Source organism: Lithobates pipiens, unplaced genomic scaffold (genome assembly GCF_037356315.1).
Source record: "Lithobates pipiens isolate NorthernLeopardFrog02 unplaced genomic scaffold, aLitPip1_a1.2 Scaffold_25, whole genome shotgun sequence".
Taxonomy (NCBI): Eukaryota; Metazoa; Chordata; class Amphibia; order Anura; family Ranidae; genus Lithobates; species Lithobates pipiens.
In genome coordinates, this window is record NW_027507787.1 from 120,714,964 (window position 1) to 120,741,136 (window position 26,173).

General features: G+C 45.5%; 1 protein-coding gene and 1 long non-coding RNA gene across 5 annotated transcripts in view; one reads left to right on the plus strand and one right to left on the minus strand.

Annotated features, from left to right (window-relative positions):
• Nucleotides 1-13,153, minus strand: part of ERCC6 (ERCC excision repair 6, chromatin remodeling factor) — a 426,222-nt gene extending 413,069 nt beyond the window's left edge. For 2 of the 4 annotated variants that reach the window (XM_077454825.1, XM_077454823.1), the window contains exons 1-2: nucleotides 12,999-13,153; nucleotides 12,473-12,847 (exon numbers count right to left, since the gene is read on the minus strand). In XM_077454825.1, coding sequence (XP_077310951.1) covers nucleotides 12,473-12,847; nucleotides 12,999-13,015 — 392 coding nt within the window. In that variant the 5' untranslated portion in view covers nucleotides 13,016-13,153. Of the gene's footprint in view, nucleotides 1-12,472; nucleotides 12,848-12,934; nucleotides 12,976-12,998 lie in introns of those variants that run through there. The other 2 variants (XM_077454824.1, XM_077454826.1) reach the window with 2 other exon arrangements.
• Nucleotides 13,154-13,158: 5 nt separating this feature from the next.
• LOC143930484 (uncharacterized) overlaps nucleotides 13,159-26,173 on the plus strand; it is a 41,681-nt gene continuing 28,666 nt past the window's right edge. The window contains exon 1 of the long non-coding RNA XR_013262782.1: nucleotides 13,159-13,320. This is a non-coding gene — a long non-coding RNA (uncharacterized LOC143930484). The remainder of the gene's footprint in view (nucleotides 13,321-26,173) is intronic.

The window sequence follows — 26,173 nt, forward strand, 5'->3', positions numbered from 1 at the left end:
CTTATTGCCGGTTAAAAAGATAAAACGTCCTTCTTTTAAAATGTTCTTTCCCCAGCCCTGAGTACCTCGGTCCCTAGGCAGTGGCGACTGCCTTCCCAGTCTAGTATATAATGAAAGGTCCATGGCCAAGCCCAAGCCCATGGGCAAAAGAAGCCTTGGGGTCAAAGATCTGCTAAACAGAATCCCAAAGCCTCCTTGTGAAGGAGTGGGGGGGGGGGGGAGGCTTTAGTGTTTTGCGGGCATTTGGAAGAAAGTTTCAGGACAAATGGGTATGCTCCACTGAATCTCTTGGGTATAAGCTGGAATTTGGGGAATTTCCACCATCCCGTTGTCTTTGGTCAAGCGTTCCCAAGGACACACAGAAAAGGAGACCCTTGTTCCCGGCTTTGGATCACCTGTTATCTCAGGGGGTGATCATGTGACTTCAAAAGGAGCAAGGCTCAGGGTTTTACTCAAACCTCTTTACAGTCCCAAAGTCAAACGGAGATGTCAGACCCATTCTGGATCTAAAGGACCTAAATCAGTTTCTTTAACATTCGCTCGTTCCGCATGGAGTCTATCTCAGTAGTGGGGGGTTGGGCATAAATCCGCCAATAATGCCCCATGGAGCCACCACCACGCACCTGCCGCATGTGTCCAGGGATCTTTTGACCTGGCCATGAACCTCTGTACCTTTCCGATTGAGTCGAGAAGCCCTACCTTAGGCAAAGGAGCCGAAATACATCCGGATGCAGCGACCATTCCCCTTGGTCCAGCATCTGATGACTTAGGTAGTCCGCCTGACAGTTTTCTACGTCCGGAATGTACACGGCCAACAGAGCCGGCACACGCCGCTCTGCCCACCGCAGGATGTGAGCAACCTCTACTGCTGCAGCCAAGCTCCTTGTTCTTCCTTGATGGTTGACATACGCTACCGTCGCAGCGTTGTCTGACTGGATCCTGACCGGACGCCCCTGCAGCCTCTGTGACCACGTGAAGAGGCAAAGCCTGATTGCCCAAAGCTCCAGCACATCGATTGGCAGGTGGGATTCTTCTTGCATCCAGCCACCCTGGGCCGACTGTAAGCCCCAAACCCCCCCCCCCCCCAACTGGTCAGGCTGGCGTCCATTGTGATCACCATCCAATGAAGAGGAAGGAACGACTTAACGGACCGAAGACCTCAGCCACCAGAGCAGGGAATCCCTGACTAGCTGGCTCACCAGAATTTGACAATCCAGGGATTATGGAGATTCGTCCCATTTGGACAGGATCTCTTTCTGCAAGACTCAAGTGTGGAATTGAGCATACGGTACCGCCTCAAAAGTGGCTACCATGAGACCCAGGACTCGCATGCAAAAACGCAATGACCACGTGCGGACACCAACAACTTCACTGCGACTTGAAGAGTCTGTAGCTTGTCCGAAGGGAGAAAGACTCACCTCTGAGGAGTCCAGAAGCAAGCCCAGGTACTCCAGGCGTCAAGTCGGCACCAACACCGACTTCTGTAGGTTCAGTACCCAACCAAACTCCCGAAAAGTCTGCATGGTGATCGTCACATTCTCCCTTAATTCTGAGGCGGAAGCTGCACTCAGAAGGAGGTCGTCCAGGTAACCCATGATTGCAATCCCTTGTTACCTTAGCAATGCCAGAATTGGGGCTAGCACCTTGGTGCCGACGCTAGGCTAAAAGGGAGAGCTACAAATTGGTATTGCTCGTCCCCGACCGCAAATCGCAGAAACCTCTGATGCCTGACGCATATGGGGACATGCAAGTATGCGTCATTGATATCCAAGGATGCCAGAAATTCCCCCTGGAGTTCAGTGACCTGCAAACTCCCAAAGGCAGCCCCCCACCCGAGAGTCGGGCAGGGGCAAACCTTCATGCAGCAACAGATTTGCATGCAGGTTTGCTTAGCTTGCGGAACCAGGGACACCTCAGCAGGCACCTTGTTGGCCTGGGAATCCTTACCTGCCGACCCGGGCGAACAAAAAAAATCCACTTCTGAGCGGAAAAAGGAGGACCCTTGCCTACAGCCTGGCTCCTTATCCTTTCTGGACTGTGGGAGCAACGTACTCTTTCAGGCAGAAAAAAACTGAGCTGATGGAAGCAGAGTGAGGGGTTATAGCCAGTAGGACAGCCCCCTGGGTGGTACTGTGCAATTTTGCTGTTTTTACACGTTCTGCCTAGTCCTCTCCTGAAGGTGGCGATATAACCCTAAAGTCAAGATTGAAGATGCTGTGTCCATCAATAAACAGTTCAAGCCTTCGATCTTCCAATGCGCCTGTTACCATCATTGCACCAGAACCTCAATTGGTGGTTACTAGACAACAATCTACAGAAGGGAATGTCCTTTGTTCCAATTTTTTGGAAAGTCATAACTACAGATGACAGCCTCTCAGGCCGAGGAGCAGTTCTGGAAGAAGCTTCAATCTAAGGCAAATGGTCCAGAACCGAAGGGTCTTCCCCCATCAACATTCTGGAACTTCAGGCAGTCCATCTGGTCCTGAAGACCAGGACAGACAGGCTACAAGGTGGTCCTGTCCAAGTTCAGTATGACAATGCCACAACAGTAGCCTATATCAATCACCAAGGGGACAACAGGAGTCTAAGTGCTCAGAGGGAGGTGAATCATGTTCTCACTTGGGCAGAGAAACATGTTCCTTGTCTATATGCAGTCTTTATTCCAGGGGTGGAAAATTGGAAACCAAGCTGGACCCAGGAGAATGGTCGCTACGCCCCGCCATATTTCAGTAAATATGTCAGAGATGGGGTACCCCAGAAGTAGACCTACTAGCCTCCAGGTTCAACAACAAACTGGACATCTTTGTATCAAGAACAAAGGACCCGCTAGCACAAGGTTCAGATGCCTTGATAGTTCCGTGGGATCAGTTTTCTCTGATCTATGCATTCCCTCCAGTTCCGCTTCTTGCTCGGTTACTTTGCAGGGTAAAGACAGAAGGAAAGCCAGTAATCCTAGGAGCCCCGCTTGGCCCAGGAGGTCCTGGTATGCAGCGATCATGATGATGGCAGTCGGGAGGCCATGGGTGCTCCCACTGTGACCAGACCTGCTCTCGCAAGGGCCAATACTCCATCCTCCTTACAAAGTCTGAATTTGACGGTTTGGCTGTTGAGACCCACGTTCTGATAAAACATGGGCTCTCAGGTCCAGTCCTAACTACTCTGGTTAATGCCAGGAAGCCAGCCTCCAGGCTCATCTATTATAGAATCTGGACTCACACCAGGAGACATATGTCTTCCAAAGGATGGGATTCTAGAAGGTATGCTATTGATAGAATTCTCACTTTTCTCCAATTAGGAATAGAAATTAAGCTGGCCTTGAGCACTATCAAGGGTCAGATCTCGGCCTTGACGGTATTTTTTCAGAAACCGCCTGCCTCATTCCCTAGTCCGGGCACTGCATTTAAATCCACCAGACAGGCCGCCCGTGTGCCCATGGGATTTGAATTTGGTACTGTGTTTTGCAAAAAAAAGCCTTTTGAACCATTATGCCATGCTTCGTGTCTTTTGACCAAGAAGTTGTTTTTTCTTGTTGCCATATCCTCTGCCAGGAGGCATCGGAGTTAGTGGCTTTTTTTTTTTATGTAAAGAGCCATACTTAACTATTCAAAAAGACAGGGTGGTGTTGCAGCTTCACCCGGCTTTCTTACCTAAGGTAGTATCAGGATTCCACCTAAACCAAGATGTGGTCCTACCATCCTTTTTTCCAGATTTGCAGTCTGTGGAGGAAATGTTGTTACACTCTCTAGATGTTGTTAGAGTAGTCAAAATCTGGACACGACTGCTCAGATGCAGAAGATTGACCTGTTTGTACTGTCAGATGGTGCCAGAAAGGGCCAGGCAGCATCAAAGTCCCCTATAGCTAAGTGGATTTGACACGTTACTGTTCAGGCCTATGGTTTTGAAAAAAAGATGCCTCCTTTTCATGTCAACGCGCACTCGACTAGAGCAGTAAGTGCTTCATGGGCAATGCATCACCGGGCCTCCATAGTTCACATCTGCAAGGCTGAAACTTGGTCCATACATTCACTAGATTTTATCAGGTGGATGTAAGAGGGCATGAGGATACCGCTTTTGGGGCGCAGTGTAGGTCCTCACGTCCAATGGCAGTCTTTTTTTCTGATCTGTGTCTCCCTCCACTCAAAATATATATATTAAATTATTTAATTATAAAATCTATCCCGAAGATGGGCAGGGAGCTCTGTGTCCCGTGATGCATTCTCAAGAAAAGGATTTTACAGGTAAGACGTTTTAAAAAAAATCCTATTTTATGTGGTCATCCAGGCATTCACTATTTTCTGGACTGATGGTTGTTGCTGGCCCTTCATTGAAGCTTTCACAGCACACCTACTTTGGGTCTCTTTCTGCCCTCTTTTAGACATACTGACCAGTTAGGCCAAGGAACACCTCAGGTCTTGGTAGTTAAGATTATTGCATTTCCAAGTGAAGACTGACAAGTTAGAAGGCTGGCCGCAGGCTAGCCTGAATTTGTAGGAGTCTGAGGGCTATATATCCCTCCTCCTCCTCTATCAGATCCTTTATCGGCTAATTTCTGGGTTCCCACCCACCCGTTCCCCCATACTTTCATCATTTAATTTACATTTTCATACATATTGATTCAGGGTATGCCCTCTTTTAGGCATATATCTCCTAAACCTATATGGTTTAGGAGATATTTGCCCGAAAACGGGCACCGCTGTCTACGGCGCATGCGCCGTAGACAGCGGCGCGCAGGTGCACTGAGCGCGGTATTTCCAAGAATGGAGCTGCCGCGCGTGTCAACTCCCGTGCGCATGCACGGGAGTGACGTCTTCGGGGCTTTGCCAAATGACAGCGGCGGAGCTGCGAGACGCCACCAGCAAGATGGATGTGGCGGACCACAGGGGACAGCGGCGACTTCGCTGGCTCCTGTGTCAGGTAAGTGACACATAATGGACTACTATGCGATGCATAGTAGTCCATTATGCTTTGCCTTTGCAGGGAATGAAAGAGGAAGTAAACCCATCAGGGTTTACTTCCTCTTTAAGTGTAATGTTACACAGAGGCATTAGTTTTATGTACAGACTTTTTTTTTTTTTTTTTTTTTTTTTTATTAGAGTAGGGTAAAAAACTCTGTCAGGTTTTTATTACAGTTCATGTATTGCTGTGTAAGTTCATTCTCTTTATCTGTACTTTTGACCACTGGCAAGAAGACAGAAAGTTATAAATAAATCCAAAATTGTAGAGTTGTCCCCAAGACAAGTGAACCCTCCAATGGGGAAATCCATTTCAGGGGCAACAACCTGACCTCTCATCTCTCCTTTCTGTGCTTGCAGCTTGAATTTTTTCTAACATTTTTTGCACAGGTGCACATTTTTTTTTTATTATTATTATTATTATTATTATATGTTATTAACAACTTCAGCCCCGGAAAAATTTACTCCCTTTCTGACCAAGCCATTTTTTGTGATACAGCACTGCGTCGCTTTAACCAACAACGTTGTGCCCAAAAAGTTTAAGGCCTTTTTCCCCAAAAATAGAGCTTTCTTTTGGTGGTATTTGATCACCAATGTGTTTTTTTGCTCTATAAAAAATAAACAAAAACACAGTATTTTTTACTTTTTGCTATAATTATTAAAAAAAAAAAAATTCTTCAGTTTAGGCCACTATGTATTCTTTTAAATATTTTTGGTTAAAAAAAAATAAAAAATATATTGCAATAATTGTATATTGAGTGACTTGCACAAAAGCTATAGCGTCTACAAAATAGGAGGAGATTTATGGCATTTTTTATTTACCGTATATACTCGAGTATAAGCCGAGATTTTCAGCCTCTTTTTTGAGGCTGAAAGTGCCCCCCTCGGCTTATACTCGAGTCATCGCTGTCTGCCCGCTCGATCAGCGTGTCGAGCAGACAGACAGCGGCCATTCTACAATTCAAAAGCCGCGCCTCCGGCTCCGCCTTCGCCTGTGATAGGCGGAACACTGAATTTCCCAGCAGCCTGTGTTCCGCCTATCACGGACATCGTATCATCCTCGTACTACGGACGAGGATGATACGATGTCAGTGATAGGCGGAACACAGGCTGCTGGGAAATTCAGTGTTCCGCCTATCACAGGCGAAGGAGGAGGCGCGGCTTTTGAATTTTACAATGGCCGCCGAAGAGGGCACGGGACGGAGGCAAGGCAAGGCAAGGCAAGGCACGGCACGGCACGGCACGGGACGGGACGGAGGCAAGGCACGACACGACGGCAAGGCGCGGCACGGCACGGGACGGAACGGAGGCAAGGCACGGGACGGAGGCTCGGGACAAAGGTAGGCTGGACACACACACACACACACACACACACACACACACACATGGATACACACACACACAGGGATGGGTGGATGGATGGAGACACACACAGGGATGGGTGGATGGATGGAGACACACACAGGGATGGATGGATAGAGACACACACACACAGGGATGGATGGATGGATGGATGGATGGAGACACACACACACACAGGGATGGATGGATGGATGGACACACACACACACAGGGATGGACGGACGGACACACAGGGATGGACGGACGGACACACAGGGATGGACGGACACACAGGGATGGACGGACACACAGGGATGGACGGACAGGCATGTCTCACCCTCGGCTTATACACGAGTCAATAAGTTTGCCAGTTTTTTTGGGGGTAAATTGGGGGCCTCGGCTTATATTCGGGTCGGCCTATACTCGAGTATATACGGTATTTATATTTTTTAGTAGTAATGGCAGCGATCAGCATTTTTTAGCGGGACTTTGCGGCAGACAAATCAGACACTTTGACACTTTTTTGGGACCATTGGCATTTATACAGCGATCAGAGCTAAAATTAGCCACTGATTACTGTATAAATGTCACTGGCAGGGAAGGGGTTAACACTAGGGGGCAATCAAGGGGTTAAATGTGTTCCCTAGGTGTGTTTCCTACTGTGAGGGGATGTGACTGACTGGGGGAAGAGTCAGATCGTTGTTCCTACTTAGTAGGAACAGACAATATTTTTCTCCTCCCCTGTCAGAACAGGGATTTGTGTATTTACACACACAAATCCCCTTTCCTGCTCTCATGCTTGTGATCATGCCTGCCAGCCACATGCATTGGGTCCCCCGCCGGCAGCATGCGCCTGCTATGGCTCTTAAAGGAGCCGCTTTATATATACACGGCGATTCATGCAGGAGAGCCATCCTGCCGCCGTGTATATATATATATATTATATATATATATATATATATATATATATATATATATATACATATACCGTATATACTCGAGTATAAGCCGAGTTTTTCAGTCCACTTTTTGGGCTGAAAAAAGCCGCCTCGGCTTATACTCGAGTCACTGAAAATTTCCCCGAGCTGGAGGAGAAAAAGGGGCGGGGCCATGTCGCTGGCTGACGCTCGTGAATGGCCTGTCAGTTTGCCGGTCAGCACAATCCCCCTCATCTTTCGATTCCCTTCGTTATAGTTTTTTTTTTTTTCCTTCGATGTGCTCTATGTCTGCAGCGGGGAGGGGACTCTTTCCTCTGTTTCGGGCGCGGAGGAATACAGCCTCTGCACCCGCTCCGCAGACCGCACATCGTTACTGCAGTGGGGGGACTCTTTCTTTTATTTCGGGCGCGGAGGAATACGGTACATCTCTGCACGCGCTCCGCACACCACACAGTATTAGCATAGGATACTGTGTGCTGCGGAGTGATATGCCCAATCCCCTCTCTCTCTCTCTCTACACAGGACTACCATAGAAAGAAGCAGAGAGAGCAGGGGCCGGGCAATCCAGTCTATGGAAGTTAAGGTGAGGTGAATTCACGAGGCATAAATTATGGAAAAAAAAAAAACCTGCTTTTGTGTCATACTGTGTCATACTGTCATACTGTAGATACTGTAGATACTGTAGATTAGAATCCTGTAATTTTTTTGTACCGTAATTGTTTTTTTAAAATCTTTAAAAAAATTTAAAAAATCTTAAGCAATTTTGTACGGTACTTAAAGGCTGGGTTCACACTGCAGAGGTTACGAGAACCGGATGTGATTCGCACTGCACTGCAGTGCAAATCACATGCGGTCTCTGTGCGATGCGAGTTCAGCCATACAGATAGTATGGCTGAATTGGCATCGCACGTGGCCCAAACTCACACAGGACCCTTTTTTTGGTCCGCAGCAGAATCGGATCGCATGGGTGTTCACACCATGCGATCCGATTCCTGTCCGAGTTTGCAGATCGCACTGCGATATGCGAACTGATCTGGGGGTGTCATTAACATTTCATTGACACTCCCAGCAGTTCGCATAGGGCAGTGTGAAGTGCCGCTGGGAGGTATGCGATGCGGGAACCCGCCGCGGATTTGCGGCGTTCCCGCATCGCTGCAGTGTGAACCCAGCCTTTTTAAACATAATTTTAATAATTGCACTTTAGGCTGGGTTCACACTGCAGCGGGAACGCCGTGAATCCGCAGTGTTTTCCCGCATCGCATACCTCCCAGCGGCACTTCACACTGCACTATGCGAACTGCTGGGAGTGTCAATGAAATGTTAATGACACCCCCAGATCAGTTCGCATATCGCAGTGCGATCTGCAAACTCGGACAGGAATCGGATCGCATGGTGTGAACACCCATGCGATCCGATTCTGCTGCGGACCAAAAAAGGGTCCTGTGTGAGTTTGGGCCACGTGCGATGCCAATTCAGCCATACTATCTGTATGGATGAACTCGCATCGCACAGAGACCGCATGTGATTTGCACTGCAGTGGACCACATCTGAAGAAATCGTGGCGAGGCGCCGCAAAAAAATGTGTCTAATGTGTTATCCAGAGCATTATTACAATGGCTACTGTATATTTATTGGGCAGGCTGTATACCGGTATGTGTCTAATGTGTTATCCAGAGCATTATTACAATGGCTACTGTATATTTATTGGGCAGGCTGTATACCGGTATGTGTCTAATGTGTTATCCAGAGCATTATTACAATGGCTACTGTATATTTATTGGGCAGGCTGTATACCGGTATGTGTCTAATGTGTTATCCAGAGCATTATTACAATGGCTACTGTATATTTAATGGACACAGGCAGGCTGTATGGTATATTTAATGGACACAGGCAGGCTGGACGGTATATTTAATGGACACAGGCAGGCTGGACGGTATATTTAATGGACACAGGCAGGCTGGACGGTATATTTAATGGACACAGGCAGGCTGGATGGTATATTTAATGGACACAGGCAGGCTGGACGGTATATTTAATGGACACAGGCAGGCTGTATATTTAATGGGCACAGGCAGGACACTGGTAGAATGTACGGTATATTATGAGCCCTAACACAGGCTGCTCTATGCAAACAGTCATGTCATCACTTTCTGTAATATCAGCCTGCATTAGGCCTCAAAAGGTACCCAAACAAGTCTTTTGTGTTTTAGCTTGGTTGCTGAATGAGCTAAGGTTTTTGTACTTTTAAAGTTATTGTTATTGTTTTTATTGACCCTCTTTTACACTTACAGAGATAGTTTACTGTTTTTCTTTGAAATAAATATTCAAAAACATTATTGGTATCTATTTTTATTTTTGAAATTTACCGGTAGCTGCTGCATTTCCCACCCTAGGCTTATACTCGAGTCAATAACTTTTTCCAGTTTTTTGTGGTAAAATTAGGTGCCTCGGCTTATATTCGGGTCGGCCTATACTCGAGTATATACGGTATATATATATATACATACATACACACACAGAAGTCAGTCTGGAAGCTGTTACAGAGGAACTGCAGTCTTCTGACATAATTTGTAATAAAAACATCTTTGCCATTCTGAAGCTTCCCTCCAATCACTTTGCATATTTTATATATACTGCGATTCTGTACTTGGCAAATATGCTGCAGAAATCTCCCTCCACTGAGACGGAATGCAACCATTTTAACTCTGGGCAGCTGAAGCTGCTGCCTGTTCACTTCCTGGATTTACACAGAAACTTCCAGCTCTGATTGGCCCTCTTATGACTCATCCCCCTTTCCTGGCAAAGGGGAGAGGGAGAGAATGTCATAAGCCTAAGCTTTTTACCAGACAAGAAACAGGAAGTGGGCTGTATAAGGCATTTACTTGTAGGAAAAAAATATATATATGTTTTACTATCCAAAATGAAAACAATAAAGGGCAGATTTAATAGATGAAAAAATGACTGAAGTTCCACTTTAACTAATCATTAAGAATCGAGATCATGATTGTTACCCCCCCCCCACCCCGCGATCTGAACAAACCATTTTCCTGATTCTGTGCAGAGTTCTCTGCTCAAGCCGACAGCTATCAAAAAACAAAAACACAAGCAGTCTATCAAGTTTCACAACATTCCTCAGCCACTTATCTAACTATAGACATTGTAACGTTGTTCTTTAGTTCTATATATATATATATATATATATATATATATATATATATATATATATATATATATATATATATATATATATATATATATATATATATATATATATATATATATATATATATATATATATATATATATATTTTTTTTTTTAGCAGAGACCCTAGAGAATAAAATGGTCGTTGTTGAAATATTTTATGTCACACTGTTCGCGCAGCAGTCTTTCAAATGCATTTTTTTGAGGAAAAAATACACTTTAATGAATTTAAAAAAAATTAAACAGTAAAGTTAGCCCAATTTTTTTGTAGAATGTGAAAGATGATGTTACGCCACGAGAATCGTGATCTTTATTCTAAGTAAAAAATAAATAAAATTGTGATTATCATTTCTCCCAGAATCGTGCAGCTCTACTATACTGTATAGGTTTACTGTATCACTATTAGAGCTGCACAATTCTGGCCAAAAGGGAATCATGATTTTTTATTTTTTTTTGCTTAGAATAAAAAGGATCACGATTCTAAAAAAAAAAAAAAATTCAAAAAGATAAAAAAAAAAAAAAAAAAAATAATTGGGCTAACTTCACTGTTTTTTTTTTAATTCATTAAAGTGTAATTTTTATCAAAAAATTGCATTTGATCGACTTCTGCACGAATACAGTGTGACATAAAATATTGCAACAACCATTTTATTGTTTAGGGTCTCTACAAAAAAAAAAAAAAAAAATGATATATATATTTTGTCCCCCCCCCCAGTAATATTTTAAACTTCAAACCAACAAATGTCAGAAAAAGGTTTAGTGTTTAAAGCGGTTCTTCACCCTAAAGGGGAAGTTCCGCTAATCTGATCCCTCCCCCCTCCGGTGCCACAATCGGCACCTTTCAGGGGGGAGGGGGGTGCAGTTACCTGGATAATCCAGGTAACTGCACCCACTTCCGGCCAGACCGCCGTTGTGTTCTGGGAAACACACAGTTCCCAGAGACACAGCGGGGGACCATAAGAGACGCGCATGCGCGGTAGGGAACCGGTCAGTGAAGCTGTAATGCTTCACGTCCCGATTCCCTGACAGAGGATGGCGGCGGGGGCAGCAGCGAGACGAGCGATCGCTCGTCATCTGCCGCCGACATCGCTGGACCCTGGGACAGGTAAGTGTGATTTTATTAAAAGTCAGCAGCTGCAATATTAGTAGCTGCTGGCTTTTAATATTTTTATTTTAGGTGCAGAACCGCTTTAAACTTTCCTCATTTACACAACAAAGTGTATTTCTTTGATCTAAAGGACGAATTGTTACAATGTTTATACTTAAGTTCCACTGCTAAAGAATGTTGTGATTCTTGGCAGACTGCCCATTCCCCCCCCCCCCCTTTCATTTTGACGGCTTTAGCAGAGCAGAGAGAATTCTCTGCATAGAAAGAATCAGGAAATACTTTGTCATGATTGCGGGGTGGGCTGGGGGGAATATCGCTATAAACAATTCCTAATGATTACACGTGCAGCTCTAAGCACTATTATTTATTTTATTGAAAGGAGTCCAGCCTGAGCTCGTTTGGCTGGGCTTCTCCTATCGGTCACAGGAGTGCAATTCTGTGGGCCGTTTTCAGCAGAGAGTGGTCTGAAGTCCTCTCTCTGCTGACGTCACTGCAATCAGTCCAGGCACCGTGTCATCACGTCAATAGTCTGAATCCGCCAGGTGCCTGGACTGATGGCTGTCTCAGCCTCCAAGCAAGCTGCTGAGAGCCCAAGATGGCCGCTCCCCGCCACAACTCAGCGCTCCAGTGAGCGTGGAGGAGCAGAGAGGAGAGCTTTTTATTGACGGTCAGAAGCTGTGATCGGTGGCTCGGTTCTCAGAGCAGAGGCAGTGGGGGACCGATGCTGCATCCGCCTTAGTATAAATGGGGGGGGGGACCCTACTTCTCTTTGAAGCAAAATTACCGCTGCCATTCCCCTTAATTTTTAGCAAAGAAAAATAAACTGGAAGGAGTTTTTACACTATCCTAAAGAAAGAAAAAGAAAAACACATTGGCTATATTATTACATTACAAAAATATGTGTCCTTCACTAATCTGCTTAGGCCTTACCGTAACTCATCCAAAAGATTTTCTTTTTCTTTTTCTGCTTCCGCAATCTGTGCAGCCTGCGCGGCTTCATTAATGGCATCATCCACTTGCTGGAGGACGCCGCGCTCCAATACTTCCTGATCGTACACTGCCAAGCCCAATCCCTGCAATTCCGAAGCCTGATCAGCTGCTTCCACTGCCTGGATCTGCTTACGGTTGATGTGTAAAATGCCACCACGTTGTTTATGCGGTCCCACATCTTCAGGGGGAGCAGAGAAAGTATGGGCAGAACTAGAAGAAAGAACAGAAGACGGACCAGGAATAGCTGGGCTGCTTGGTGACTTTGCAGGCTCTGACTGTGGCTGTTCTTTCACAATAGGGATTTCATCGGACATTCTGTATTAAAACAAAGCCACAGGAAAGGGGAGTAAATACAACATATCATAGTAATCTAAAATGACAACATTATGTGGCTCAGCATACAGTATTGACTCTACGATTAGAAGCCCAATTGTTTTCGGCGACCGGACGCCAGGCCATTCGTTACCTCAAGTGATCTTCCATGTTGCTATCTCATGTACGAAGCCACTACACTTACATCCGTGACCTGCACGTCAACACAACGCGAGAATACAGTGTCCAATTAAATACAGGCACCCGGAAAGGTTGCTTGAGTCTATAACTTAGTACGAATTGATTCTCCTGGAGTGTCCTCAAACAAGGACTCCGGTGCCATCTTCCGGAAGCCCAACTCCTAGTTAGACACTGTGCTTTCGCGGTGTTTGAGGTGAAATAGGCTGTTTATTATATCCAGTCGGTGTGTAAGCGCGTTAGTCATGGGACGTAGGAGACTTACGTATGCATATTTGGTGAGCGCTTTCTGCGGGGAAGGTGCTGTTCTAGGGCAGTTATATATTTTATTTTAGGAAAGCAAGATCTGTCAGTATGGATAAGGATTTGACAAGGGACATGCGGTGAGGTCAGTGGCTGGGGAGGCCCTGGATAGAATCAGAGCCAGGTACACAAAGGTTACATAGTATAGTTTCATAGTTAGTATGGTTGAATAAAGACACCAGTCCATCCAGTTCAACCTGAGTGAGTGTCTACAATTGTCCCTATCCCTGTACATTGCACACTCACATGTGAATGTTAGCACAAGAACAATAATTCTAGTACTAGACCTCCTCATGTAACCTATAAAAAAAATTTACAGCGTCTACGGAGATTTTTAAGTACTGAAGTTTGGCGCCATTCCACAAGTGTGCGTAATTTTAAAGCGTGACATGTTAGGTATGTGTTTACTCGGGTAACATCATCTTTCACATTATCCAAACAAAGTTGGGTAACTTTAGTGTGTGTGTTTTATTTTTTATTTTTTTTAATGAAAGTTTCGTTCCAAGAAAAAACAGTTTTGAAAAATTGCTGCGCAAATACTGTGTGATATAAAAAGTTGTAACGCCCAGGGCCGTCTTTAACCACTTGCAGACCGGACCATTTTGCTGGTCAAAGACCAGACCACTTTTTGCGATTCGGCACTGCGTCGCTTTAACTGACAATTGCGCGGTCGTGCGACGTGGCTCCCAAACAAAATTGACGTCCTTTTTTTCCCACAAATAGAGCTTTCTTTTGGTGGTATTTGATCACCCCTGCGATTTTTTATTTTTGCGCTATAAACAAAAATAGAGCGACAATTTTGAAAAAAACGCATTATTTTTTACTTTTTGTTATAATAAATATCCCCCAAAAATATATAAAAAAAACATTGTTTTCCCTCAGTTTAGGCCGATACGTATTCTTCTACATATTTTTGGTAAAAAAAAATCGTAATAAGTGATTATTGATTGGTTTGCGCAAAAGTTATAGCGTTTACAAAATAGGGATAGTTTTATAGTATTTTTATTAATAATTTTTTTTTTTTTTTTTTTTTTTACTAGTAATGGCGGCGATCAGCGATTTTTATTGTGACTGCGACATTGTGGGGGACCCATCAGACATTTTTGACACATTTTTGGGACCATTGTCATTTATACAGTAATCACTGCTATATAAATGCAGTGATTCCTGTGTAAATGACACTGGCAGTGAAGGGGTTAACCAGTGGGTGGCAGTGTAGGGGTTAAGTGTTCCTAGGGGTGTGTTACTAACTGTGGGGGGGGTTGGGCTTTCATTTAGTGAACACTGATCTCTGCTCCAATCACATGGAGCAGAGATCAGCGTCACTAGTTGCTAGGCAGAATGGAAAAATGCTGTTTACACGGCATTTCCTCCATTCGGCCGCTCCGTGAGACGATCGCGGGGATGCCCACGGCGATCGAGTCCGCGGGTCCCGCGACCGGACTCACGGGGGTCCCGATGGCAGGGCGGCATTGAATATTGGATGTACCTGTACGCCAATATGCCTGCCCGTGCCATTCTGTCGACGTACATCGTCGTGCGCTGGTCGGGAAGTGGTTAAGGTAGGGCAAAAGGGGCAGCTGTCCTGGGCCCTGTCATTGTTGGGGGCCCAAATCAGCTGCCTCATATTTGCCAACTATCCCAATTTAAATTCCCTTGTCCTTTGAAGTTTTATTCCTGTGCTGTGTCCCAATATCTCAGAGTGAAGTGCTGGTACTAATGCTGCCCAGCTCTGCTTTATTGTTGTGTACAGATGACTTACCTGCAGACCCTGTGTTTACATGGGAAGAAAATGTCATTCATATGTAAATAGAGGCGGCATTCATAAGTAAATATCTGTAGCCGGTGGTATTGATATGTAAAAAAAAAAGAAGGCATTCATATGTAGATTATGCCCCCCTGCAGTAAGGAGATGATGTGCTGTAACCTCTAGCAACCAACCAGTGAGCAGTAATACTGTACAGTAATCTCTAGCAACCAATTAAGCAGAAATCATTTGCTGTAACCTCTAGCAACTAATCGGTGAGCCGTAATGTGTGCTGTAACCTCTAGCAACCAGTCAGTAAGCAGTAATGATATGCTGTAACCCTTGGCAACCAATTATAACTGCTGCCTGATCTAGCTGCTATTTATTGTATTGGTCAGAGCAGGTGGAGAGTGAAAAATTGGGGGGTGGGGGGCCCAAGAATTTTTTTTGCCCAGGCTCCAATCAATATTAAAGACAGCCCTGATAACGCCCACCATTTTATTTTAGGGTGTCTGCTAATAACAATCTATATAATGTTTTGGAGTAATTTTCTAGCAAAAATAAAATGGAGTAGGAGAGAAGTGTCATGGCATGGTAATTAGACATAGTATGGTAATTAACTACTTGCGACCCAGAAGTAAGTAATGTACATATAATTATTTATTATTTTTAAGGTATTTTTCCATGTTTTCAAAAACTGTACTCAAGCAGGTGGCTTAATGGACAAATTAATTACTGAAGTTTGAAGTTATTTCAGAGTAAATAGGTAAATAATAAATTATGTTATAACATATAAATATATGATTTAGCATGATTAAAACAGTACCTTTTCATCAGCAGTTTCTCATTCTCCCTGTTAACTGTGTGAAAAAAAAACATAGGATTGTGGGTAAATCTTATACCCTTAAACCAGTGGTTCTCAACCCTTCTATCGCCTTGACCCCTTGATAAAAAATTTCCCAAGTTGTAGGGACCCCAACAGTAAAATTATTTTCGTAGCGTGGGTTGTCAGCACCCAAGGCAAGACAAATAATTTGCTCCCTTAAAGTGGAAGTAAACCCATTGATTTAAACAGTTAAAAAAAAAAGGCATGCCGGGAATGCTAACTGCACATTGGTTGTGCTCTCAGCCAAACTATCAAACCATCCAATGGCTGGTGTCATAACGAATCACATGTGCAGCACCATAGCACTTGAAGATTAAACAGAGGCAAAGATGGCAGCTTCCTTGGCTGAAAACGATAGGGGAGTTTACTTCCACTTTAACCCACGGACATTTAGCGCTCCCCGAGTCCTTTCCACTCGTATAGTATTAAAACCCCTTATGGTACATTTTAGGATGTACAACTCTTTCTCTTTGTTCTATTTTTTTTTCTCTATTTTTATTCCTTCTCTTACTCCTTGTGGAGGGGAAGGGGGGGTGGGATGAGTGGCAGTGCTGGCGGCGGGTGGGATGAGTGGCAGTGCTGGCGGCGGTTGGAATCAGTGGCAGTGCTGGCGGCGGGTGAGATCAGTGGCAGTGCTGGCGGTGGGTGAGATCAGTGGCAGTTCTGGCGGCGGGTGAGATCAGTGGCAGTGCTGGGGGGAGTTCTGATCAGGCAACGTAGGTGCTCTTGATCAAGGTCATCTGCTGATCTGACAACTGTAGTGGGGACTTTTAATGGCAACTATAATCACAGGTCCTGTTACTCACTGTGTCTGCGGCTTCACTGTGTCTCCGTCTTCGTGGTGTCTTGCAGCAGTGACACCTATTCCCGAAATCAGGAGATAGGGTCTTCTCCAGCCCCTCCCACTTCACCTTCCTCACCAGTCAGCTGACCTCTAGTCTCCGTGAACTGAATGGGCGGCTGCGAATAGGCTGAGCGGGGGGCCACAGGCTTTAGGGACAGCTCTGCTGGGTGATCGCGAAAAGGCTGGGAGTGTGGTGTGGGATTCAGGAATAGCCCAGGATTCGGTGACCTCTGGCAAATCATCATTCGACCCCCAGGTTGAGAACCACTGCCTTAAACCCATGCTTTTTCCTTCTAGTTAGGAGGGCTAGGTTGGAAGGGAGCATTTGTCTTTTAGACACATGCCCCTTTCTTTGACATTGCAGCATTTTTATTGGACAGGTTGGGCCAATGGTACTTTACCATTGATCCAAGACTCTAAGCTGTCCATTGAGCTCAGTACCTCTGATGAGAAGTGAGGAGAGGCACTGTGAGCTCATCCGCTCAGTCTGCTGCAAACAGTGTGCCAGCTTATATATAAACTGGCCACTCTGTATGTAGCTTCTGACATGCTGTGCAAGGAGCCCTGTATCTCCAGAACTAAATATAGTAGGAGTCCCAAATTTTGATCAGTGGTGGGGTAGAACTTAAGATACATATCCCTCAAATTCTCTTTGAGCACAGGATGCCAAGCTATGACCCTTGATCACATTTTATTTTATTTATTTTTTATGTTAATGGCACCTGCCTCCACTGATTGCACGTCCCTGGAGTTGTAGTGCCAGCACTAAAGGAGCTGCTTGGTAATTTCGGGTCCTCTGTTCTGAACTTCGACTCCAAGAACAACCTCAGACCCACAGACACCTGGTTGAATGTAAAACACTCTAGACACTAATAGAAAATTTCTTTATCTTACATCATGGGACACAGAGCCTTAAGTAATTACCTAATGGGTTATGGGCCACCTTCAGGCGTTGACACTGGTATACCCAATACAAGAAGTTGACTCCCCTATATAACCCCTCCTCCTTCCAGGAGTACCTTAGTTTTTTCGCCAGTGTTGGTCATGTGTGAAGATGTGCTCTGAGGAGCTCCATGCTGGATTTAAAAAAAAACCAAAACCAGATCCATCCATGCAACTGCGGCCACAGGATGGTACCCAGGCATCGCATTGAAGAACAAGGTTTTGCCTGTAATGCTTCTCTTTGAGGGCGGGACCCTAGGAACCGGGACTCTTTTTGGTCTTGCTACATTACCTAAAGTTGTCCTGAGGGGTGCTATACAGGTCCAAAGGAGTGGAACCCCTATTAAAAGGGACCCGGTCTTTGAAGGTTTAATTACGCTGCCCGCCGTGATGGGTGAAGTCTGGATCTGTCTGTTTTCAGCAGTATCCTGCAGCGAGGAAAAGTTAAGAGAAAAGCTTAGAAACTGCAACGTTCACGTATGAGTTTTCTTTCAATATGTACTATTGTAATGCCTAAAAGCTCCTCTAGAGGGAGTAAGAATGCATATACCCTGTCAGTCTGTGCTAACTAGGGATGCACCGAATGGGTTTTTTGATGCCGAAACCGATACCGAAAATGAAAAATACACTAGGCCGAAAACCAAAACCGATACCGAAAATGACTGTTTTTAAAAAGTATTTTTGTACAGGAGGTGGTCAGAGACTGGGGATATGGTACAGGAGGTGGTCAGAGACTGGCGGCATGGTACAGGAGGTGGTCAGAGACTGGCGGCATGGTACAGGGGGTGGTCAGAGACTGGCGGCATGGTACATGGGGTGGTCAGAGACTGGCGGCATGGTACATGGGGTGGTCAGAGACTGGCGGCATGGTACAGGAGGTGGTCAGAGACTGGCGGCATGGTACATGGGGTGGTCAGAGACTGGCGGCATGGTACAGGAGGTGGTCAGAGACTGGCGGCATGGTACAGGAGGTGGTCAGAGACTGGCGGCATGGTACAGGAGAGGGTCAGAGACTGGCGGCATGGTACAGGAGGTGGTCAGAGACTGGCGGCATGGTACAGGAGAGGGTCAGAGACTGGCGGCATGGTACAGGAGAGGGTCAGAGACTGGCGGCATGGTACAGGAGAGGGTCAGAGACTGGCGGCATGGTACAGGAGAGGGTCAGAGACTGGCGGCATGGTACAGGAGGTGGTCAGAGACTGGCGGCATGGTACAGGAGGTGGTCGGAGACTGGCGGCATGGTACAGGAGGTGGTCAGAGACTGGCGGCATGGTACAGGAGGTGGTCAGAGACTGGCGGCATGGTACAGGAGAGGGTCAGAGACTGGCGGCATTGGTACAGAAAGTGGTCAGAGACTGGTGACATGATAAAAGAGATAAGGGTGTTGTCCCCTGTGCAGCCAGTGTGGTGTTGTCCCCTGTGCAGCCAGTGTGGTGTTGTCCCTGTGCAGCAGGGAGCGTAATTAACATGAGGGGGCGTGGCTAACTGTGTCAGACGTCGGCCACACGTGGAGAAAGTGTTAAAGCGTTGTGTATGTGTAGCTGCTGCTGGCTGTGGAGGGACAGAGCAGGAGGATGGCTTGTTCAGGTTAGTGACACAGGCATTTCCCTTTGACACATTATACTTTACTAGCCTAGGATTAATAGCAGCTTACAGCACTGGACTATAGCCTAGCAGTGTACATTCTTTTGCTAGTAGTTCCTCTGCTTTATGCTTCAGGCTATGAGTGGTAATGGGACCAGGAACTTCTCTAAGGGTTCTAAAGGGGTCAATGTTTTTCACTATAAACTAAATCCATTTCCAAAAGAATGTCATCCTCCTCTGAGAGGGATGTGGCTGGTCAGATTGAGCTGTCAGGGGAAACCGTTGCATAAACACTTCAGTCCCTCTATATATCATACAAGAGGTTTTTTCTTCTACCATTTGTAATTTGGAAAGAATATTGATGCTATGATGTCTCTCCATAGTAGGGTTAAACATAGCAGATTCCCATCTAGTGCTCAGGACCCTCTTTTTGAGGTGCAGGAGGCTGGGGATCAGGTAGATCTTCCCAAATATTGGGAAAATATTATGAAGATGTATTTTAATATGTATTGTCATAAGTCTCCCTGTGTTCGTTCTCCCCCAGCCCGCTCTAAAGAGCTGACTGGAGCAGACTGACACTGGTTGAGACCCGTTAGATAGTGGATCACTTCCTGGGGGAAAGAGGTGTTTGCAGAATGGGGGTATGTCCGCCAGCGAAAGGGCCCCTGTATATTATACAGATGATCGTCTGAGGGGATATGCTTGCTCTGCAAGGATTGGTTGTGGGCGGATGTGCGCTCATTGTCTCTGCTGTGTCTGATCAGCACATGTGGAGATAAGCGGCGCACACCTGTGGATAACCTTCTATCCACAGAGAAGTGTAGAATAATCCAAGTATACATTGTTCTCTGGAACAATGTATATTAAGGATTATTATCAGCAGAATTGTGGTCATCTTTCATTGGTTTTGTATGGTTCGCATCATTGAAAGCATTTAGTCAGTTTGCTAGTCTATTTGAATGTATACATGTCCTTAACTAGATGCTGACCGCCGGCCGTCAAATGATGGCCAGGCGGCGCACCTATTGTGGCGGGAGGCCGTCATATGACGGCCTCTCGTTTAAACAGGGAATGCGTGCGATCGGAGCGCGCACATCCCTGTTTCTTCGGTGGCGGCGTGTCACGGAGACACCGCTCGCCACCGAAGGGGGTGAATAGCCATTGCTTATGGCTGTTTACCAAGTGATCGGCCGATCACAGATGGTCACACCCCGGCTGTGCACGGCGCATGCGCGTGAGCACGTCGGTGGCGGCGTGTTCCCCGGGAACACTGCTCGTCACGACGCTGGTAAACAGCCATTGGCCGGCTGTTTACCCACGTGATCGGCTGTGAAAGGATCACAGCCGATCACTAAAATGTAAACAAACCGCGGTAACCAGATGTTACTGGGTTGTTCTCCTCCTCACACACCGATCGTGTGAGGAGGAGATTGCGGTAACCTCTCGTTACCGCCTAGTGTACACCAATCACACTGATTGCGCCCCCCCCAATAAAGAGGACCTGTCACCACCCCTCATAGTACCTGTCCCAGCCAATCAGAGTACCCGAGTACCTGTCCCAGCCCATCAGAGTACCCGAGTACCTGTCCCGGCCCATCAGAGTACCCGAGTACCTGTCCCGGCCCATCAGAGTACCCGAGTACCTGTCCCGGCCCATCAGAGTACCCGAGTACCTGTCCCGGCCCATCAGAGTACCCGAGTACCTGTCCCGGCCCATCAGAGTACCCGAGTACCTGTCCCGGCCCATCAGAGTACCCGAGTACCTGTCCCGGCCCATCAGAGTACCCGAGTACCTGTCCCGGCCCATCAGAGTACCCGAGTAGCTGTCACGGCCCATCAGAGTACCCGAGTAGCTGTCACAGCCCATCAGAGTACCCGAGTAGCTGTCGCAGTTCATCTGAGTACCTGTCACAGTTCATCTGAGTACCTGTCACAGTTCATCTGAGTACCCGAGTACCTGTCACAGTCCATATGAGTACCTGTCACTGCCCTTCAGAGTACCCAAATACCTGTCACCAGGCCATCAGAGTACCCGAGTACCTGTCACCAGGCCATCACAGTACCCCAGTAATATGTTGGGATGTTTGCTTTCCTAAATGGGGTCATTTTGTGGGTAATTTCACTGTCCTGGTGGTCCAGGACCTTCAAAAGTGTGATAGGTAGGAATGAAATGAGATGTGTCATTTATGCTCCTAGAACGCCTGAACGTACTACTTCAATGTTCGGCCTCTCTATGTGGCCAGGCTGTGTAAAAGTCCTACACATGTGGTATCGCCATACTCGGGAGGAGTAGCAGAATGTGTTTTGGGGTGTAATTTTTGCTATATACATGCTATGTGTTAGAAATATCTCATAAATTGACAATTTTGTGTAAAAAAAAAAATGCGTTTTAATTTTTTTCCACATATTCCAAAAACTTCTGGAAAAAAATTAACCATTCAAAAGACTCATTATATCTCACAGATTATACGTTGGGGTGTTTTCTTTCCAAAATGGGGTAATTTTATGGGCAATTCTATTGTTCTGGTACTCCAGGGCCTTCAAAAGTGTAATAGGTGGTTGAGAAATGAGGTGCGTCATTTTTGCTCGTAGAACGTCTGAAGGTACTACATCAATGTTGGTGCTCTGTATGTGGCTAGGCTGTGTAAAAGTCTCACACATGTGGTATCGCGGTACTCGGGAAGAGTAGCAGAATGTATTTTGGGGTGTAATTTGTTGTATGCATATGTTGTGTGTGAGAAATAACCTGATAATATGACAATTTTGTAAAAAAAAATAATAATAAAAAAAAAATCTTCATTTTGCAAAGAATTGTGGGAAAAAATTACAACTTAAAAAAACTCATCATGCTACTTACTTAATACCTTGGAATGTCTACTTTGTAAAAAGGGGTCATTTGGGGGGTATTTGTACTTTCCTGACTTGTTAGTGTCTCAAGAAATGAGACTCACCTGATGTACTGAAGGCCTGATCAGATGTGATCAATTTTCAGCGATTGGCACCATAGTTTGTAGACTCTATAACTTTCACAAAAACCAAATAATATATACTAATGTGGGTTATTTTTACCAAAGATATGTAGCAGTATAAATTTTGGCCAAAATGTATAAAGAAAAATTACTAATTAGCAAAAATGTATGACAAAAACAAAGAAAAAGGCATTTTTTTTCACAAAATTTACATTTTATTTTATTTATAGCACAAAAAATTAAAAACTCACTAGTGATTAAATACCACTAAAAGAAAGCTCTATTTGTGTGTAAAAAAGGACGCAAGTTTCATATGGGTACAGTGTTGCATGACTGAGTAATTGTCATTCAAACTGTGAGAGCGCTGAAAGCTGAAAATTGGTCTGGTCAGGAAGGGGGTGTAACTGCACTGTATTGAGGTGGTTAAATGGTCATTCGCATCCTGTGTTGCTGCTGTGAGGTCACAAGCTTTGTAGGAGGCATTTAGCTGTTGGAGGCAAACCCTCCAGGGTGTGGCTTCCTGTTGATATGTAAATAAAAGAACCCACGGGGGGAGTTAGGCGGATGTAACTGAGAATGTAAGAAGGATGGTCATGTCTGTTCATTTGGATGAGTGGGTTGAAAGGTAAGAAGTATTATATCATTAAGACGGAAAGTTATTATTATTAGAAACAGGAGATTTGGCTGTGTGCTCTGCATACGGCCAAATTTTGCTGACATCAAGATACTTATTTATCCTCTTGTGAGGATCCTAATATGGAATGGAGTAGCATCACAAGACGGTTGCTTATGTACTCCCTTACTCAACCTTTTTGCTGCCTGCAGCGCAGGCTCTTGAGGAACCCACCTCTAATTGGGTTCATTAAAACCTCTGCCATCTGGGGATTTTATTTCCTATTCATGCATGGCTAAAAAAGCTTATGTATTCTGAATGGGAACATCTGGATAAAGAATATTATCCTCCCAAGAAATTCTCCACACTTTATCCTATGGAAGAAGATTTCTATGGCAGAAAATGGGGGGGTTCCAGCAATTGATGCCGCAATCGCCTCAGTTGGCAAGAATCTCTCACATGTCCGGTGGATAATGCAACAGATAAAAAGTTGGAACTTCTTTCTAAAAACAATATGTCTTTAGCAAGTTCAGTAGCGCAGCCGGTTCTTGCTGCAATTGGTGTCCATTAAGGAACGGTTTGTGGAGATACCTGAAATTCTGCCTGATCAGCAGGCCCAGCAATGGGCTGGTGTATCAGATGCACTATGTTTTACAGTAGATGCTATGAAAGACTATCATGTAAGCCTCATGGCTTATGCTTGGACTAGAGCATGCTTGCAGAGTTCTGTGGCTGAAAAATTGGTCAGCCAAAGCACCGTGTAAAAAGCTCTTAAGCCCCATACACACTATCAGTTTTTCTGCTGAGTTTTTCCCATCAGGTTTACCAAAACCATGTAGTGCAAGGGCCTGCCTGATTGCATACACATTGAAACTCCTAAGGTTTGACCTCATATTATATGGTTGTGGTAAGTCTGAAGGAAAAACTCAGCAGAAAAACTGATAGTGTGTATGGGGCTTTAGCCAGTTTTTCCCTTTCATGGTGAACGGCTATTTAGAGATGATCTGGATAAGTACATCCAAAGGATCTCTAATGGGGGGGCAGCACCAGGGTCAGAAGAGATCTTGGGGCAGAAAGCCCACAAAGCAGAATGCCAAAGTCTCCTCATGAAGGGACGCCCCCGCTCGGGGGGGGGGAGGCTCCTGCAATTCTCAAGATCTGGCTGGAACAATGTTAAGACAGATGGGTGGCTTCTGCAGTTTTTCTCTAGGTTACGACTAGAGTTCAGAGAGTTTCCGTCTCCTCGTTTTTCTAAGGGAAAATGTTCCCAAGGATCCAGAGAAAAAGAAGTAGCTCTTTCTGTCTCTGGATCATCTATTATCCCAGTCGGAGATATTAGAGGTTCCCTTAGTGGAACAGGGCACAAGGCTTGATTCAAGCCTTTCACGGTTCCAGAACCAAACGGAGAGGTAAGACCCATTCTAGATCTCAAAGATCTGAATTGGCACTTAAACATCCGATCCTTTCGCACAATCCGATCGGTTGTGTCCATCCTGCAAGGAGGGGAGTTTTTGGCTTTAATCGATATCAAAGATGCATGTCTCCATGTGCCAAATTTTCCCGCTCACCAGAAATTTCTGCGCTTTAAAATATAAAATCGTCATTTCAGATGTGGCCCTGCCATTCAGTTTAGCCACAGCACCACAGGTGTTCTGAAAGATTCTGGCACCTCCTTTAGCCAGATTAAGGGCTCAAGGCATAACGGTCCTAGCCTATTTAGACAATCTACTTTAAATAGATCATTCAGTCTCAGGTCTAAACCAGAGTCTGATCGCAGAATCTCTGGGTTGGATACTCAACCTAGAAAAATCCTCCTTAAAACCATTAAGGAGATTTACAGAACTTGGGGCTGGTTATGGATACCGTACAGAAGAAGGTATTCTTACCCCAGACGAGAATCAGTTCCATTGTAGAACTCTTTCAATTTATCAAAACAAAGAAAAATCCTTCCATTCGGCTAGGCAGGAGATTGTTGGGGGAAATTGTGGCCTCCTTCGTGGCCGTCCCTTACACGCAGTTTTCACTCAGGTCTTCTTCAAAACACCATCCTGTCTGGAATAAAAGGTTTGAGGCCTTTGTTTTTTTTCACAAATACGCTTGGCTCCCGACGTAAGTCAGAGCCTAAATTGGTTGTTATCCAGCAAAAGGTAAAATCTTTTTTACCTGTATCCTGGAAAGTATTAACAGATGCCAGCCTTCTAGGCTGGGGAGCAGCCCAGGAAGAAGATTCTGTCCGGGGGAGATGGTCCAGGTTAGAGGACCTTGCCTATCAACATTTTGGAAGATTTGGGCAGTACGCCTGGCCCTAGAATCTGGGACGGATTCAGACGATCAAACTATGGGACTGTCCTGTCAGGATTCAGTCTGACAAGGCCACTACTGTGGCTTACGTCAATCACCAGGGGGGCACGAGAAGTCACGCAGTCCAAAAAGAGGTGAATAATGTTCTAGCTTGGGCAGAGCACAACATTCCTTGCCTATCGGCATTTTTCATTCCAGGAATGGAGAGTTGGCAGACTGACTACTTGAGTCGCCAACAATTATTTCCGGGAGAATGGTCTCTTCGCCCCAGCATCTTTCTTGCGGTATGTCAGAGTTGGGGTGTTCAGGACATGGACCTATTCGCGTCGAGATTCAACAACAAAGTCGACAACTTTGTGTCGGGAACAAGGGATCCGCTAGCAGGCAGAACAGACACATTAGTCCTCCCATGGGATCGTGTTTTTACTGATCTGTGTGTTTCCTCCATTTCTGCTAGTTCCGCGCCTTCTCCGCAGGATCAAGCAGGAATGAAAGGAGGTGATTCTGGTGCCCTCAGCGGGCCCCAGAAGATCGGGATTTACAGAGATCATAAAGATGGCAGTAGGAGACCTTTGGACTCTGCAATTATAGCCAGACCTTCTCGCACAAGGTCCAGTATTCCATCCTACCTTATGGACGAAAAATGTGACAGGTTTGACTGACTGTTGAATCCCACTTTATAAAGGATCGTGGGTGATCTCCTTCAGGTAGTGTCTACTTGGATTAATGCCAGGAAGCCGGCTTCCAGAATCATTTACTATAGAGCAGTGATGGCGAACCTTGGCACCCCAGATGTTTTGGAACTACATTTCCCATGATGCTCATTCACTCTGCAGTGTAGGTGGCCAAAACATCTGGGGTGCCAAGGTTCACCATCACTGCTATAGAGTCTGGAAGGCATATGTTTCTTGGTGTGGATCCAGGGGTTTGGCACCCCAGGAA